The sequence below is a fragment of the Osmerus mordax genome, chromosome 15 (assembly GCF_038355195.1).
Source record: "Osmerus mordax isolate fOsmMor3 chromosome 15, fOsmMor3.pri, whole genome shotgun sequence".
Classification (NCBI taxonomy): Eukaryota; Metazoa; Chordata; class Actinopteri; order Osmeriformes; family Osmeridae; genus Osmerus; species Osmerus mordax.
Genome location: NC_090064.1, coordinates 12,867,496 through 12,885,543, shown reverse-complemented (window position 1 = coordinate 12,885,543; position 18,048 = coordinate 12,867,496). Strand labels below are relative to the sequence as shown.

Genomic DNA, 18,048 nt, shown 5'->3' with positions numbered 1-18,048 from the left:
GCCTTATGTATTAACGGCAATAAACATCTGGCAGAGAAAAAATGATTGTGAATGAACCAGAACCTTGATGTAGAGCTTAATACAACTAAGTTATCAGATGCATTTTTGGAAAGGTTAAATGTAAAATCTTGAACTTTCTAATTTTAGATCTGAAATCTCAGGGGAGAATAATTGTGTCTCTCTTTCTCTCCCTCACGCACAGACACAGTCAGGTTTTTTCGTCCTGTGATTGTCTAAGCTATAGGGCAGATAGTGCCCAGAATACTTAATGACCTGTTCAGAACACAGCACAACAGAGCCAGACCGCAGCTGCCAGCCTTGCAAAGCGATCTGAATATTTATACTTGTACCGGGGAGTTTTGTGTCATTTTAATTGCCAATTAAACAGTCTGGTGTAGGCCTACTTTAACGTGTCTGCTCAGAGATGGAGGGTGATCTGACGCTCTCATTAATACAGTTCTCTCATCGCAGATAGCGCGCATATCTGAAATAGACCGACACGACTTTCAAACCGCTGCATGAGCAAATATTTTAAAAGGGGTTAGGCGGCGATATGCCATCTCCTCTCCGCTGACCTTGAAACTAAAACTGTTAAAAGTGAGAAGTTTGGAAAAATATTAAAGAGATCTCTGACCGCGTCATACCAGAAGGAATAAGAAAGTGACAACACCATACACGCTTATGAGTGGAAATAAAATACAGGCCTATGTGTTGTATGCACACTGTTTATACATGTTCTGCTGACCATCAAATGTTTGCAGCTTTTGTACGTTATTTAGAGTCATTATTTTTCTGTTGGTAGGTTACTCTAATACACTGTGAAGCTATCTTAGCACAGGCTGTCGCCTAGTCTTTCGTAACCATAAATACGACGTGTTACCTTTACACCGCGGTGTAAAAAAACCCCGCGGACTGCGGTTCTGCAACGATAACATCCAGGGTTGTTGCGTGAGAACCCCTGAAACAAAGTGGTCCTACAGCGACACGTTGTGGAAAAATATAAAACGTTTTTAAAACAGTTCTCCAACGTTTCAATTTTTCAAAACCTTTTTTTGGAAATATTTATTTTATTTTTTAAACCTTTCAACAACAAAAAAATCCCCACATGAAAAGAAGTGAAAGGAGAATAAAGGAGCAGAGAGAAGAGGAAAGGGGAGAGGAGAACAGAAAAGCCTAGAGCAGAGTACATGCTCTAGAGCAGAGTACAGGAGTAGAGTATAGGTTAGAGTCCTCATCAAGTACTCATAAATGATGCAAACTTTTGATGATGCAAAAAACTAGTTACAACTAAGTACAAAAGTTATCAAACTTACATTCTCAAAGCTTCTTACTCATCCTTATAAGACTTGAGCATTTCATATATGAGTGTGTGAATGTGTTTCACATGCGTTTGTGCAAGGATTTCATATGTATTTATATGTAAGTTTTCAGTAGTATGAATGCGTGTGAACATTTCACATGTGAATGTGTTTCATATGTGTCTATGCCAGCATTTCACATATGTGGATGTGAGTTTTCAGTAGTATGGATATGTCTGAACGTTTCATATGTGAACATGTATGTGATTCTTGTGTTATAGGGAGTCAGATGTCTGAGCGGTTAGGGAATCGGGCTAGTAATCAGAAAGTTGCTGGTTCGATTCCCGCAATGAAAAATGACGTTGTGTCCTTGGGCAAGGCACTTCACCCTACTTGCCCCGGGGGAATGTCCCTGTACTTACTGTATGTCGCTCTGGATAAGAGCGTCTGCTAAATGACTAAATGTAAATGTTTCATATGTGTTTCTGTAAGGACAGTCTGAATTATTTTCTAAACGGCCCCTAATATCTGCCACCAATTCTTGTCCTGATGAGGGCGCAATACTCAAACACAAAACTACCTGTGATAGACTGGGGGTGTTCAACAAAGCGTTGTCATCAAAGCTCTCAGACTTTTTGCCTTTATTTAAGCAGGGCAGTAGCTGAAAGGCATATGGTCCCCAGACAAACAATTAAAGAAACAGTTCATCAATATTAAACCAATCAATAAACACCTAATCAATATAATCTCTTGGATTCACACCTGGTGCACTATAACATTGTGTGATCGGGCAGGGACAGAGACTTCAGCTCAGTGGACTAACACTGACGTCGGGCATGAAGGGGACTTCAGTCTGGGGCTCCTCGTTCCAATGCCTGTTGGTCAGATGAGTGAGAGGGTAAGATACAGGGATGACACACACACACACACACACACTATTTAGAGTAGCATGACTCAGGCGTACTGCTCCTCCTTACCAGCTGACTAGCAGGTCTGATACCATGGGTGACCAAGCCCTGACCAGGCTATTCACTAAAACATGTATTCTGTCAAGTCTTGACTCTGTGAAGTATATCCCTGTGAGTATCTGCTCCAAAGTGCAGTAGGTGAACAGTCCAGTCCATGGTCTCATCCAAGTAAGGCTAGCAGCATAGATTCTATTGTTAACCCCCCCATCACACACACACACACACACACTACTGTGCTAATAACAGAACGCCTAACTCAGCAACTGCTGTGATTAACAAGAGGGGGTAGATGTGTATGTGGGGGGGGGGGGGAATTGTTACCCCCCCCCCATAGGACCCCAGATTTAGTTAGACTGTTCCTATCTCTTTTCAATGGGCTTCAAACAGAACTGCTGGGATATCCAGTTTACCACACAATGGAGTCAAGGGAGGGCGATTAGCCTCTCTATTGATGGTGCTTTGCTCTCAGTTGGTTGGCTGTCTGGCTGTCTGTGTATCTGTAAACCAGGGCAGGACTGCACTCACAATCACACCTAATATTCGATGTTCTATAAGAAACCCCACTGACCTTTTTTGGAACCGTAGGTCTTAGATCAAAGATGTCTTCTTAGTATACATGCAGATATGCATACATATTAGTACATAACTTGACAGTACAAAACTGGACACAGGACAGAATCTCCACGCACGGCACACTTCTCTGAAGGTCTTTAGAAGGTTTTATTACAACCACTCCAGGTACCACTCTCTGTGCCCAAAGACCCTCCAAACATTCAAATTCACAGCTTTCAAAACATACTCATCATTCAAAACAAACATTTAAGACAATCTGTGGCCACAAAAGAAACATTCTAGCAAGGGTGTATGTTTTACCATCAATAGAAGATGTAACAAGAACATTCATAATGAGGCATTCTAGCAACGTTCTAGGATGTTGCAATCGTTCTCCTTACTCATTAATCTCCTCATCCTCGTCTTCGAAGGCCTCGTCTCCATCGCTGGCAGTGGCCTCCTGGTACTGCTGGTACTCTGACACCAGGTCGTTCATGTTGCTCTCTGCCTCCGTGAACTCCATCTCATCCATGCCCTCGCCCGTGAACCAGTGGAGGAAGGCCTTGCGGCGGAACATGGCTGAGAACTGCTCGGAGATGCGCTTGAACAGCTCCTGGATGGCCGTGCTGTTGCCGATGAAGGTGGCGGCCATCTTGAGCCCTCTGGGAGGGATGTCGCAGACCGCCACCTTCACGTTGTTGGGGATCCACTCCACGAAGTAGCTGCTGTTCTTATTCTGGATCGCCAGCATCTGCTCGTCCACCTCCTTCATGGACATGGGGCCTCGGAACACGGCGGCTACGGTCAGGTAGCGCCCGTGGCGAGGGTCACAGGCCGCCATCATGTTCTTGGCATCAAACATCTGCTGGGTGAGCTCGGGCACGGTGAGGGAGCGGTACTGCTGGCTCCCCCTGCTGGTGAGGGGGGCAAAGCCGGGCATGAAGAAGTGCAGGCGGGGGAAGGGCACCATGTTGACGGCCAGCTTGCGGAGGTCGGCGTTGAGCTGGCCGGGGAACCTCAGAGAGGTGGTGACGCCACTCATAGTGGCAGAGACCAGGTGGTTGAGGTCGCCGTAGGTGGGCGTGGTCAGTTTGAGGGTGCGGAAGCAGATGTCGTACAGGGCCTCGTTGTCGATGCAGTAGGTCTCGTCTGTGTTCTCCACCAGCTGGTGGACAGACAGGGTGGCGTTGTAGGGCTCCACCACCGTGTCAGATACCTTGTAGGGGGGGGGGGGGGGGGTAGAGCAGGGTACAAGGTGGGTAGGGTAGGAGGTAAGGTAGGTTAAGTATTTTTTTGCATGGTGTAGTATACACTAGGTACCATGGAAGAGGCATGTTTCAAAACAATTTACACAAGCTACTTTTGGAAAGAGGATGGGGGTTAGTTAGTGTGCTGCTTCACAGTACAGCATACACTACCTGTTAGTGTTCTACTGTACAGCACAGTACACACAAGCTACCTTGGGTGAGGGCATCACACTGAAGGTGTTCATGATGCGGTCGGGATACTCCTCGCGGATCTTGCTGATCAGCAGGGTGCCCATGCCCGACCCTGTGCCCCCGCCCAGGGAGTGGGTGAGCTGGAAGCCCTGGAGGCAGTCACAGTGCTCACACTCCTTCCTCACCACGTCCAGCACTGAGTCCACCAGCTCTGCCCCCTCCGTGTAGTGGCCCTTGGCCCAGTTGTTACCTGCACCTGTCTGGCCTGTGGACAGCGGAACAAACACCCGAGGCCAGAGTCATGGAAACATTATACACAGCCCCCGTCACGGGTGTCATGAATATAGAGTATATACACACACATACACAGGCTGACACCAGCACATGTGAATCATTCATCATCCAGGGTTGGGGGAGGGCACTAGAGTCAGAGTGTGTGTGTATGTGTGTACGCGTAAACTAATGTCAACACCTAATCCCACAGAACAGTAGTTTATCAAACAAATCCTCAGTAAGCTCTTTCATGTAAGTCACTTTGGATAAAAGCTAAATGAATAAATGTAAATGTAATACTGTTCATGGTGGCTCTGGTATTTGTTACACACGCTCTGTCAAACAGTTCTCCTCCAATCCTTCTACTGTTCTTTATTCTGGACATCGTTTGTGGACCATTAGTCATGAACCTATGAGATCTCCTAACCACTGTTCAGAGTGTGTCTGTTCTGTTCCGTCTGTATGTGTGTCAGTCCAGTGTGTCTGATGCCAAGGGCCTTCATAAAACCACACATCCTTCACATAGCTAACATTCTCTCACCCCACAGCGCACTGTCCTCAGTGGGAGTCAATGTTGTGTAGTGCTCTGGATCTCACCGAAGATGAAGTTGTCTGGTCTGAAGAGCTGTCCGAAGGCCCCCGAGCGGACGCTGTCCATGGTGCCGGGTTCAAGGTCCACTAGCACAGCCCGGGGGACGTATTTATGTGCTGCACCGGCACAACAACAAACAGTTACAGGACAGGAAGGTCGCTTATGTTCTCAGTTATCAGGGATTCTTCTTAAAGAGTTTGACAACTGGGGGTCTGACATATCTTTTAGGAATGATGATTCGGTGCACACGTGCACACTTACAGGAGGCCTCGTTGTAATAGACATTGATTCTGTCCAGTTGCAGAGTCGAGTCACCAACATAGTTTCCTGCGGGGTCAATTCCGTGCTCATCGCTGATCACCTCCCAAAACTACAGCAGAAGAAGATTGGTATGACATTTCAAATTCCAGTTGTAAAATAAGTCACCCGAAATACAGTTGAAGAGCTAAAGCATTCTCCCGTCGCGATCATCAAGCATATCAGCTGAGGCTGAAGAGTTTCTCAGCATGCTGGATTTGTTGGACCACTCCCAGATGGCCCAGTTATGATCTTTATTATAGGCGGTTGAGCGACAGAAACGGAATCATGCTTTGGTTACTTTTGTCTCATTGAAAGCTATAACTTTGAAAAAAGCTTCAAATACATTTATATTTTAACAACACGGGATTTAAGCAAGTTATTTAACAATGATGTGTAGTCCCGTACGCACAACTTTATATCCTCATAGAACAGTAACTAGCCACTACTTGCCTTGGTCCCAATCTGGTTGCCGCATTGTCCAGCTTGCATGTGAACTATTTCTCTCATTTTGCGCGTGACGGTTATAGCCTAATTTGAAGAGCAGAGGTCTGAGTGCGTGAGCTCCGGTCTAAAATTCACGCTTAACTGAATTAGGGAGGGTGGCATTCCAAACTCTTCTCGGTGCGCGGGCCGGGCCACGCCCTGCACATTCCCGCGGATGACTCGCCAGCTGGTCAGCTGTGCGCGCATGCAACATGTGGGAAGAGCAGTCCCTTTTGTGCAAGTTTCAGTTTTCACAAGCAGCCTATACTCAACAGAGCTAGATAAAAAGCCCAAACGAAAACATATCAAGCCAGAACACACTTTACAAAATAAACTACATTTTATTTATACATTTAACAAGATGAACATAGACATAACCTAGTTTGTATTCAACTTCATACTAACGTTCAAGTAGCGCATTTAGCACCAGACAGTTTCAGTGGTCTCAGATGCTGCTCAATAAACAAGAGAACAACAACAGACAAACGGGAATAAAATTATCTAGGAATAAAATCAAAAAGAAATTACTTAAAACTGCTACATAGCGAGATATTTATTTGCTGCGGAAAACGCACTACCCCATCTGGTGGACAGTACCAGTAATACAGGGGAAAGGACCAACGGATGAGAAAGTGGTTGGGCAGTGGGGAGAGTGGAGGAGCAGATGAAGGCGAGGAGGAGATTATGGAGGGATGAGAAGATAATGGAGGGATGGGGAGGACAGAGCAGGGCTGACAGCACTAGTCGTCCTCTCCTAGGAGCTGCAGGATATAGGTGGAGCCCTGAAGCAGAAGCTTTCCTGACACTCTGGCCATGCAGGTCACACAGCGCAGCACACACCTGCAGAGACAGAAAAGGGGATTGATAACCGCTAGTGTGCATACGTCTCAGAGAACATGTAGAAAATTAGAGCGAGCAAGATCATTTGTAAAATCAGCGGCTGTTTATGAATCCATATTTTTTCCGTTTTGTATTCGTACTTTTCTAATTTGAAAAACACAATTTACCAAGAACGCAAAAAAAAAAGCCCAGATCTGTCCTCAATCCACCTCTTATCGTGGATTCATGAGTGGGTGACTTGGCCAGGGGAAACACGTCTGATTTCCCAGAAGTCCTTGCACTGCGTTCTTAGCATTTTTCGGATTGATAAATGGCCAGTGTGTGTTAGAGAGACTTTTCAACATCCATCCAGGCACACCAATGTACTTCCATAGACTATGGTAGCCTCACCGGAAGATATCCTTGGCCTTGGTGCACCGGATGTCGTAGGACAAAGTGTAGATTTCATACAGTGTGGCCCGGATGGTCAGGCAGCCCACAAAGTCCTTAGGGTTGAGCTTGTACAGGTCAAAGGTCAACTTGGCTATGCCACTCCTCCTAGGCTGGCGGAAGCTGGGGAGGACCTGCGGATATCACAACACACAGAAGTTCAAGGGACGAAACATCACTGCCACCTTGTCGAAAAAGGTCTTTGCAACATTGCCCAAGCATTACCGGTAAAACAGCATGAACAAAAAGAGTGTAGGTGGGGGGGGGGGGGGTGGAGGAAGAGAATACACAGGATAAAAGAAAAGGAGAGTGTAGGGGAGATGGCGATGGAGAAAGAAGAGTCTCCTCGTGGAGGACAGATGAGCGAAGTCTTCTACCTTGTTCTGCGTCCACACCTCCCCCTTCTCTAGCACCATGATGTGGGTGTTGGGGGGCAGAGCCTGGAAGAAATCCTCAGCCTCCACCATGGTGCCGTCCTCCTCCAGAACCAGGGTCAGGAACTGGCAGGTCAGCAGGAAGGCACAGGACACCTGCAGGGAAAAAAAACTGATTGTGCTTCTCATAACAGAACCCTGGACAGATCTATGCACCCAGAAAGATTTGCACAAAAAGCTGATCCACGGTCCAAGTCTCACCTTGTCCAAGAGGTCGTCCAATGAAGAGGCTACGAGTCCTCGTCTCCGCCTCCGGTTGTGGGTGCACACCTTGTAGGGGCGTGGCTGGGGAACTGGCAGGATGTGGCGGGAGATGGTGGTTTGGACCGTGGACACAGATCTGGGGGGGAGACATGACAAGTGAATGAAGCACAGACCAGGGTTGGAGGAGAGAAGGAACAGGTGCAGAACAAACTACTAAAATGAAAAGGTCTGATTGTTCTGCAGAACTGCAGTGGCCTCTGAACCTTTTTCCAGAAAAACAAATTCCAGCCAGACAAAAAGATAATCAAGGATTGGCTCTCTTGCCAAGTCACATGGAAGAATGAGTCAAGCAAACCAAGCTGAACACAATCAGGACGGTAATTATTTCCCATTAACATTGAAAGAACTGTTTGAACGGAACTTGTCTGTTGAGGGAATACAGATTTTTTCTGTGGCAATCCATGGATGGATGCACCTAAAGTGAAATTACCATGTACATTTTCGAACATAAAATGAAATACACAGCTGTGAATTCAAATTTACTCAGCAATACAAAAGTTGTCTAACCCTGCTCGCATAGTTAGGAATGAGCCCAAACTGCTGAAGACTGGCCTTGTTGATACAGAAACTTGACAGATGACACGGTCGTGGTAGATCATATCATATGACTTTAAAAAATTGGGAACTGAATTTAAAAAATACACCCCACATGCTTCACCTTATTAGGGTCTCTGGGAGAAGGTTCTTCGCATACTCCACGCTGGATTGAATCGATAGCGGCGCCATTCTCCTTCTCCGGTCGTTGGCCTATCCTTAAAAAGAACGGTAGAACTAAAATAATCCTCCCCAAATGAAACGGTGCTCCGTCAATGAACTGTCGATTGGAGTTAGCCTACTTCTCCTTCCCTGTTTTATGGTGACGCACCTCTTATTAACACTATCGTAGCATGATTGGTCAATGATATACTCTATGATGAGCATGTTGAAATAGGCTATGTGCATTTATTGAAAACGAATTAATAAATGTATTTATTCATTTATTCATTTGATTTGACAAATGATTGTTATGATATGACTGTCGATTTTCAAGGAGAGGTGATTGTCCCCTTCTTATACTCTTGTAATGGGGATTTCATACCTTGCATTTTATTAATTAAACACCCTTAAAATACGAAACTAAACTGTGACTTTATAAAGCCTGAACGGTGTCTCAGGCCAGGCAAGAAACTTCCACAACATAAAAAAACAAAGATAAAGACTGTGTTTATAAGTAGGCTAGGCGAATTATACAATTAACTAGGTAAATTGGTACAGAAAACGTCTGTGGTTTTTGTAGCCTACAAATGGCTCACTTCTTCTCAGCATATTTACCTGTTCCACCTGTTTGACTTGTACAGGCTATATGGTGACGTGTTCGATGTCGGTGTTGTATCACCCGATGCATGACTCTCTGGATTGGCACCCCCTCGCGGGAGCGCGTGCGAATCAAAGAGTGAAGGATTTCGTCTTGATATCGCAACCAAACGAAGGTTTTACACTGAGGGCACTAGTATGAGTAACCACAGTAAGTTTCACGCATGTGACACTTTCCTAGTCAGGGTTAGCAGGGGGTGCATTAAACCTGTCATGAAATGCACCCCCCTCTATTGCCTGTTCTGTATATCCCAGCATCAAATGATTCTTACTGTACACTGAGGGCATTAGTATGAGTAACCACAGTAAGGTTCAGGCATGTGACACTTTCCTAGTCAGAGTTAGCAGGGGGTGCATTTCATGGCAAGAAGGAATACAACAAGCCTGTCGTGAAATGCACACCCCTCTATTGTCTGTTCTGTATATCCCAGCATCAAATGATTCTTACTGTACACTGAGGGCACTAGTATGAGTAACCACAGAAATTTTCAGGCATGTAACACTTTCCTAGTCAGGGTTAGCAGGGGGTTCATTTCATGGCAAGAAGGAATACAACAAGCCTGTCGTGAAAGGCACCCCCCTCTATTGTATGTTCTGTATATCCCAGCATCAAATGATGGTTACTGTACACTGAAGGCACTAGTATGAGTAACCACAGTAAGTTTCAGGCATGTAACACTTTCCTAGTCAGGGTTAGCAGGGGGTTCATTTCATGGCAAGAAGGAATACAACAAGCCTGTCGTGAAAGGCACCCCCCTCTATTGTATGTTCTGTATATCCCAGCATCAAATGATTCTTACTGTACACTGAGGGCACTAGTATGAGTAACCACAGTAAGTTTCAGGCATGTAACACTTTCCTAGTCAGGGTTAGCAGGGGGTGCATTTCATGGCAAGAAGGAATACAACAAGCCTGCCATGAAATGCACCCCCTGTATTATCTGTTCTGTATATCCCAGCATCAAATGATTCTTACTGTACACTGAGGGCATTAGTATGAGTAACCACAGTAAGTTTCAGGCATGTAACACTTTCCTAGTCAGGGTTAGCAGGGGGTGCATTTCATGGCAAGAAGGAATACAACAAGCCTGCCATGAAATGCACCCCCTGTATTATCTGTTCTGTATATCCCAGCATCAAATGATTCTTATTGTACACTGAGGGGACTAGTATGAGTAACCACAGTAATGTTCAGGAATGTGACCCTTTCCTAGTCAGGGTTAGCAGGGGACTCATTAAGCCTGTCGTAAAATGCACCCCCCTCTATTGCCTGTTCTGTATATCCCAGCTTCAAATGATTCTTACTGTACACTGAGGGCACTAGTATGAGTAAGCACAACAAGTTTCAGGCATGTAACACTTTCTTAGTCAGGGTTAGCAGGGGGTGCATTTCATGGCAAGAAGGAATACAACAAGCCTGCCATGAAATGCACCCCCTGTATTATCTGTTCTGTATATCCCAGCATCAAACGATTCTTATTGTACACTGAGGGCACTAGTATGAGTAACCACAGTAAGTTTCAGGCATGTAACACTTTCCTAGTCAGGGTTAGCAGGGAGTGCATTGCATTTACATCAAATGGAAAACGAGGCCTGCCATGAAATGCTCTCCCCCTGCATACGTTTCTTCCCTTCTACTCCAGCATTATGTACATTTAATAGCATACATTTAATACCAATACATGTGTATATATAGGGTGGACAGGTCTGAAATCAGAATAGTCCATGGTAGGTGTGGGATTATTATGTTTTATTTTTTCATTTATTTCATTGACTTAAACAATAAGAGTAATATTTCCTATCTTAAAAAAGGATTTGATGGTGAGAAAATGTATGTTGATACATAGTTGATGCATCGTTTTTAGTACTTGTCTTTTGTAGGCTACAGGCATGTGAACCTTTGGTCCCTTTTCAGGACAGCTGATAGCCTATTCTGGATCAGAATGCTGTTGTTTTCGACCTGTCTGAGTAACCCACCCTACGCGCAGGCTAACTGCATTAAAATCCCATGCCTTTGAACCATACATTTACATTAGTATGAAGAGCCATGTGAAATACTTTGAACCTGCGAATGTTAGTTCGCGTTCGTTACTATACGGTTTGAATGAAGAATTTTATGTATTTTGTGTTGAAAATAGCATCTGATATTTAGACAGATAACCGACATTCTTCTCTTGAATTCTATAACAAAGAAAGTATAATGTGAGACTTCTGTCTCCCCTTCGTTTGGTTGCGATATCAAGACGAAATCCTTCACTCCTTGATTTGCACTCGCTCCTGCGAGGGGGTGCCAATCCAGAGAGTCATGCATCGGGTGATACAACATCGGTCTGTATAAATAGGTCAGAATATAAAACACTGATATTCGTAAACAGTTCTTAGTCCAATTCTAAGACACTTAGGCGGAATTGAATAACTGCCCAAACCAAGCGGGGCAGTTATTCAATTCCGTGAACTTTTCCAGGACCCAGATTAGAATGGGAAAGCGACCTGCATTCTACAACAAAGAAAGTATAATGTGAAACTTCTGTCTCCATTTCGTTTGGTTGCGATATCAAGACGAAATCCTTCACTCTTTGATTCGCGCGCGCTCCCACGAGGGGGTGCCAATCCAGAGTCATGTATCGGGTGATACAACATCGGTCTGTATAAATAGGTCAGAATATAAAACACTGATATTCATAAACAGTTCTTAGTCCAATTCTGAGACACTTATGTTAAGCCTCTTTAAACCAAGCGGGGCAGTTATTCAATTCCGTGAACTTTTCCAGGACCCAGATTAGAATGGGAAAAGCGACCATGGCTGGAAAAACACCGATGCTACCAACTCCCTTCCAGTATCTCGTAGTTGGCTGAAGTCAATAAAAATATATACTTTTAAAAAGGAACCATATAGAAACCACTGTAGCCTACAGCAATACGTTATCATCAACAGAGCCTGAGACGTGCACCACAAGAACATACATGCACATCCGTGAAGGTGACAAGTGTCTTTATTCACGCAATATTAGGCCTGGTAGCTCCATTTACCTGCAATAGCTATGTCTTAGCAAGACTAAGTCGTTATTCGTGAAGCACAGAAATGTACCGCAGTCAAACTAAGATTTTAATAATTGAATAAATAACCGATCACTCCATTCTACTCCTGCACATTAAAACTATTGCATATGCTTAAACCCATTCTCTGTCGTTCAACAATGTTGGACCTAATAGTACAACAAAATATTAATATATTCGACGTCTATTTGGTGAATGTTTCTCTTCAGATAAACTATTATTTCGTATAAATATATAGACAACTTGAAATGCTTTAGCTTACAATGCTTATGACTCTACGGTACAGATGTGGGTCCGGGGTTGAATATGGATCTAATAGTTCTATGACCTCTCGATTGAGAACGTTTCCACTGTGAAATCACAAGGGTGATTAGGTTAACACAAAAAGAAAATTATTGAGCATATACTTCATTCTGTCCGTTTTTAGCCAGGATTCCCCACACCCACACACATTTCACCCCTGATTGTAAAAATACACATTTTCAAGCCATGACAACGACAGGCACAAAAATAAGGCGACTGATGGAGCAGCTCATGCGGTAACTAATGTGCCCTCTGTACCGACCTAGTAGGGGGGGGGGGGGGGGGGGGGGGAAAGAAAATCCAATTTGTTTACCAGTAGGTCCTCTCTCGTTTTCAATTTAAGTCACTTGTCAAACAACAGAATGTATTACTTGTAGCATTATATTTTAACGTTTTTAAAACAAACTAGATAATGCAAGAAAAAAAAACAGTTGTCAGATTATGTCTTAATTTTAGGTGTTTTCCAGGACAAGTACAATCCCAGTACAAAAATCAAAATTGTTCAAAAGATCTAAATCAGTTCCTTAAGTAGCCTAAACCTTCACTTTACATTTGAAAAATATACAACATTCCTTCTCAAGTCCAAATAAATAATAGTATGTTCATTCAAAAGTGCATCCGAATGGAGAGGGGTTTTAGGGTTGAGAGAACAGGTGGGCTACAGTGGTAAATGCACAGCAAAAGGGGTATTACACTCAAAAGTACATCTAAGCGTGTCAGATTCAAATAATTTTGTGTGTAAAGCCCCTTTAAGGACATAGGTGGCTGAGCGTGGATGGGATCCAGACCACTGTCATGGAAAGCGTTTCATACCACGGCAAAGCACAGGTGAGCGGAGTTTCACCAAAGGAAGCTATTCCCCATTGAATTGAAAGCTCCACCCACCCGAACCGGCCCTGGTTGTGAAAGGAGGGCGCCCTCCAGTGAACAGCAAGTGGCAGGCATTCCCAGCATCAGGACATGATGCCAAAGACGGGGTTATGGCGGCAGATACTCGGGCCATGCTCCTCGTAGTCCTTCTTAGAATGACACACCTGGAAGAACTCCGGCTGAGAGAGAGACAGAAAGGCCAGAGGTCAGAGAGACTGGTGAGAGTGTGTTTGTGCATGCAAGTCGGAATATTATACTTAAAGTACAAACGTACTAACACATACCATATTAAAGTTATCAATAAGTATGTGAAAGTACGAAATAATTAAAATACATTTCCTATAGTTTAGAAAATAATTAATATGATGCAAATGTATTAAGATCAAATGTAACTGTGTGCATGTACAGTATGTGTATACAGTGTGTGTGTGTGTGTGTGTGTACCGTGGAGGCCAGCATGGACCCTCCAAACCAGACGGCGTAGCGCTGCATGTGATGGGTCACCACCTGGACCTCCATGGGCTTGGGCTGTGACACAGGACAGAGATCAGTCAGTCTGAGCCAACACACACACAGTACTATCACTCTCTAACAAACACATACACAGAGTACAATCTCTCTCTAACAAACACACAGAGTACTATCTCTAACAAACACACACACAGAGTACTATCTCTCTCTAACAAACACACACAGTACTAGCTCTAACAAACAGAGTACTATCTCTAATTCACACACCTTAATCCGCCCCCCGCTGAGTTCTTCACTCAGTTTGAGTCTGGCGTCCACCACCCGCTTCAGGTCTCTCTGCAGACGACGACCAAAGTCCCGGAACATGGTAGAGCCTCCGGACAGCACGATGTTCTTAAACACACACGCACACATAAGCATGCACCCACATGTGCAACATGAGAGTGCAAGTCGGTTACGAACCTACACACATACAGTATATAACATGGACATCACATATACTTACCTTGTACGATACGTGATGCTGTACTCTGTAAATAACATGTCCTTCTTTGTAAATAACATACTATCACATATAAAACAAGTCCTACCTTGTACAGGGGTCTTCTGACGTCGATGGGGCAGTTCTGAATAGCCTCGTCCACCACATCAGAGATGGGCTGCATGAAGTCTGGGTTGGCAAACTACAACATACAGCACACAAGGGGTTAACTCGTTTCCGTAGTCACCTGATCAGCCACATGTATCAACCTTTAATTTTGCTACCATGATCTACAAAGCACAAGTCAATACGAAGGTCAACACAGTGGCGTTGGTCATGTGAAGGGTGGATGCGTACCTCCGGGTGGAAGAAGATCTCAGGCCCCAGGAAGCGCTCATAGCCCACATCTATCTGGAAGTCAGTTTTGCTGATGGCGTTAACGCCGTGGTACTGCTTAATCCACTTCCCGGGGTCATTGTCATACTTACTGAATTCCTTCACTATGTCTGGACAGATGTAGCAGTACCTCTCCTGGAAGCACACATAACATGCCTTATAAGGACAGTTTGTTTTGCTTATTGGCATGCACCTCTGCGTGTTCATAAGCGCCTGTGTGTTCATGTGCTGTGTGTGTATGTATGCATGTATGTGTCTGTGTGTGTGGCCTACCTTGACAGTCTTGGCGGTCTCCAGTGACTGCTCAGGAGGGATGCCCACCTCCCTGTCCCTCAGCAGCTGCTGGATGAAGTAGGTGATGTCCCGCCCCGCGATGGGGATGTGCTTTATGCAGCTACCAATCACGTAGCCCTCAGCCTGGGCCGGGGAACAAAAACAACCAATCACTTAGTCAAGGACAGGAAACACAAACAACCAATCACACAGCCCTCAGCCTGGGCCAGGAGACAAAATCCTTACCCTAGATATAGTGTATATAGGTATAGTGTGTGTGTGTCTGAGTATGTACTAGAGTGTGTGTGTGTGTGTGGGGGATGTGTGGCCCTTACCACAGGTATGGCGTGAGTGACTCCATCTCCACTGTCGATCACAACCCCCGTCAGTGTTCTCTCCCCTACCTGTCTGGACGTCCAGGAGGCTGCCAGGGCCAGCACAGCCTGGGGGGGACATCACCCATCAGTCACCCTGCTTCTTTATCTCCGTCTTTCTCCTACCCTCCGTCCATCCTGTGTGTGTGCGTGTCTGTGTGTACCTGAACAGCGATGTAGAGGCCCGGAACGTTGAATGTCTCAAACATGATCTCAGCCAGGTACTCTCTGTTCTCTGGTGTGTTCAATGGTGGTTCAGTCTGCATGAGGGAAACACAAATACACACAGAGTCAACACCAACATTCTCACTCTAACTTGAATGACGCTCACCATTAGGTAAACAGTCTTAGAGCACCCGGCAATTATTAACAACAAACACACACACACACACACACACAGGAAACCAGTGACGATGAGGACACACACACTGATCTCACCATGAGGAAGCTGTGGTCCTCAGGCTCGGCCCTGAGGTATTTGAAGATGATCTGCTCCATGAACTTCTCCATCAGGTCCCAGTCCTCCACCATGCCATGTCTAATAGGCCACTAGGATAGGACAACACATGGGACTAGAAACTAGGAACTATACAGCTATATTTTAAAAACAGAATTGAAGCTAGCTGTGAGAACAGAGGGGTTTACAAGGGCTTACACTGATTAGCTACGGCAACTGTGAACTGAGACATTTCAAGATTTCAGCTTCTGAGTTTCAGTAAGGTTTGGATGCATATGTTAGGTTGTTTATGGTTGTTTGCAGACAGACCCAGACCGCGACAGATAGACACAGATTGAGAGACAGGTAGACGGAAAAAAACGATAAGACATACATACAGAGAAACAGACAGACAGATAGACCACCTTAGTTGCATAGTTGGGCTTGTCGATGCCCTCGTCTCCGATAAAGAAGTCCAGGTCGTCCACCCCCTTCATCAGCCTCCTCTGGGCCTGGTCACCCACGCTGGCTGACTCCCGGACAGCAATGCCTAACAGAGGAACACACACGCACAGGTCACAAGAAGGTCATTCAAATACAAACACAAGCACACACTTTGACTTTAACTGGAGACACAGCATACTGGTAAATTCATCACCTACATGTTACTTTTCATACAGCTGAGCTCCAGTGCAATGTACTGGACTGTACAGGGACTATAGCTAGATATAAAACAGATGTTGTTAGTTACTGTGCACTTACAAGAGGGAATGATGAACTGAGGCTCAGTGTTCCCAGCATATCCAATCTTGGTGTAGCTATGAGCATGAAAAGTAATGAACTGTCATGACCCGTCACAGCATTGAAAATATATATTTTCCACATTGTGCTGCTATCATGATTACAACTGAAATGCTTGATTAGAAAGAAATCAATAAAAAAAACGAAACGCTAAACCAATAGTAATCGACAGTAGGTTATGTGTGAACAAGGGAAACACTTTATACAGCCAGTGTTGAGCTACTGCTGAGTCAGTTTGCCTGTGGCCTAGCTTCTCTTTCATTTATCTCTTTTATTTTGCAGGTGACATAAATACTATCTGACCTATTTACTGTGTAATAGCCTAGTTAACTGCCCCCACAACAGCTCTTAATGATAATAGGCTGTCACATATCTTAAGTGCTTTATGAACTAGGATACATAACATTTGGTATGACAAACGAGGCATTTAATAAGAACTCCAGTCACAACATATACTATTTAATCTTAAACATTTAACTATGACAGTAACACATCTTTAACACTAACTACACAAGACAACTCCAACTGTTACAACTATATTTGTCCTGGTATTGTCATGCTTATTCTTTGTCAACATGCTTTAACTTGCAGTAAAAACGAGGTCAGAATAACTTAGGCTCTAGTTTCATAGCAGCCTAGCTTTGTTTGCAAAATCCTCTTCATACGTGCCCTCAAACCTCGGATATGTCAGCTGAGTTCAACTGTTCTCATATCAACAAACTCACCCGGTCCCACAGTCTATCACGCAGGGCGGCAGAGGTGCTGCCATACTCACGATGACGATAATGTTACAACACCAATCTATTTACAGCAACCGTATCAGCTGGATTCTACACTACGCATTTTCATTCTAGGTCAAATGGCTGCACCGCTACACGGACTTGTACCTAATACCAAAACGGTTGTGGGTACTCGATTATTCCCGTGCACCGTTAAATTCTATTTCGGTTGACAGTGAAAGTACTTCCCGAGTCAAAGGGAAGATGCAAAAAATAGAAACGGTCTGGAAATGTCCCTGGTAACTACAGCCTCGCGCAGTTCGATGGGATCGGGTCCAGTCCTCCACTGTACTAAACTGAGAGTCTGATGGCTGCCGCCAGATAGCGCCTGAAACCATCAAATTGATTATATTGAATTATTCCACTACCACCTTAACCCTGCGTGCATGGGCATCCCGTTTCATTATTCATGTAAATGGACCTTTTATAACACGATCTCTGATGAAATATTTGTTGTTATGGATATACATTTATTTTTAACCGTCTGGTGCGGTGCCGATTACCTTGAATGTTCCAGGACTTTTACGTGCTCATCTACACCAGATGTTACGGTACCAAGATAGAAAGCAGGAAGTTGGTTCAA

General features: G+C 44.6%; 4 protein-coding genes across 5 annotated transcripts in view; all 4 read right to left on the bottom strand.

Annotated features, from left to right (window-relative positions):
* fars2 (phenylalanyl-tRNA synthetase 2, mitochondrial) overlaps nucleotides 1-4,463 on the bottom strand; it is a 74,536-nt gene extending 70,073 nt beyond the window's left edge. The window contains exon 1 of the mRNA XM_067251339.1: nucleotides 4,458-4,463. The gene's annotated coding sequence lies outside the window, so the exon portion shown is untranslated. The remainder of the gene's footprint in view (nucleotides 1-4,457) is intronic.
* tubb6 (tubulin, beta 6 class V) lies at nucleotides 2,012-5,987 on the bottom strand. Its single transcript, XM_067251336.1, has 6 exons — nucleotides 5,873-5,987; nucleotides 5,384-5,492; nucleotides 5,128-5,238; nucleotides 4,278-4,522; nucleotides 3,220-4,034; nucleotides 2,012-2,173 (listed from the first exon to the last, which is right to left on the bottom strand). The coding sequence occupies exons 1-6, from the start codon at nucleotides 5,927-5,929 to the stop codon at nucleotides 2,104-2,106; spliced, it is 1,407 nt and encodes a 468-aa protein (XP_067107437.1). The 5' UTR covers nucleotides 5,930-5,987; the 3' UTR covers nucleotides 2,012-2,103.
* Nucleotides 5,988-6,226: 239 nt separating this feature from the next.
* cidea (cell death inducing DFFA like effector a) lies at nucleotides 6,227-8,675 on the bottom strand. The gene is made up of 5 exons (XM_067251337.1): nucleotides 8,531-8,675; nucleotides 7,810-7,948; nucleotides 7,552-7,704; nucleotides 7,136-7,308; nucleotides 6,227-6,745 (listed from the first exon to the last, which is right to left on the bottom strand). The coding sequence occupies exons 1-5, from the start codon at nucleotides 8,596-8,598 to the stop codon at nucleotides 6,646-6,648; spliced, it is 633 nt and encodes a 210-aa protein (XP_067107438.1). The 5' UTR covers nucleotides 8,599-8,675; the 3' UTR covers nucleotides 6,227-6,645.
* A 3,524-nt stretch (nucleotides 8,676-12,199) lies between these two features.
* On the bottom strand, nucleotides 12,200-17,990 carry actr3b (actin related protein 3B). Of its 2 annotated transcripts, none has more exons than XM_067251551.1 (12): nucleotides 17,969-17,990; nucleotides 16,648-16,703; nucleotides 16,311-16,435; nucleotides 15,888-15,998; nucleotides 15,614-15,709; nucleotides 15,411-15,518; nucleotides 15,076-15,219; nucleotides 14,764-14,937; nucleotides 14,516-14,608; nucleotides 14,193-14,318; nucleotides 13,899-13,982; nucleotides 12,200-13,633 (listed from the first exon to the last, which is right to left on the bottom strand). In XM_067251551.1, exons 3-12 carry the CDS (start codon nucleotides 16,380-16,382, stop codon nucleotides 13,538-13,540), a joined length of 1,104 nt encoding a protein of 367 aa, XP_067107652.1. In that variant the 5' UTR covers nucleotides 16,383-16,435; nucleotides 16,648-16,703; nucleotides 17,969-17,990; the 3' UTR covers nucleotides 12,200-13,537. The 2 variants fall into 2 exon arrangements, with proteins under 2 accessions (XP_067107652.1, XP_067107651.1); XM_067251550.1 differs by lacking the exon at nucleotides 17,969-17,990 and adding an exon at nucleotides 17,412-17,657.
* Between the last annotated feature and the right edge of the window lie 58 nt (nucleotides 17,991-18,048).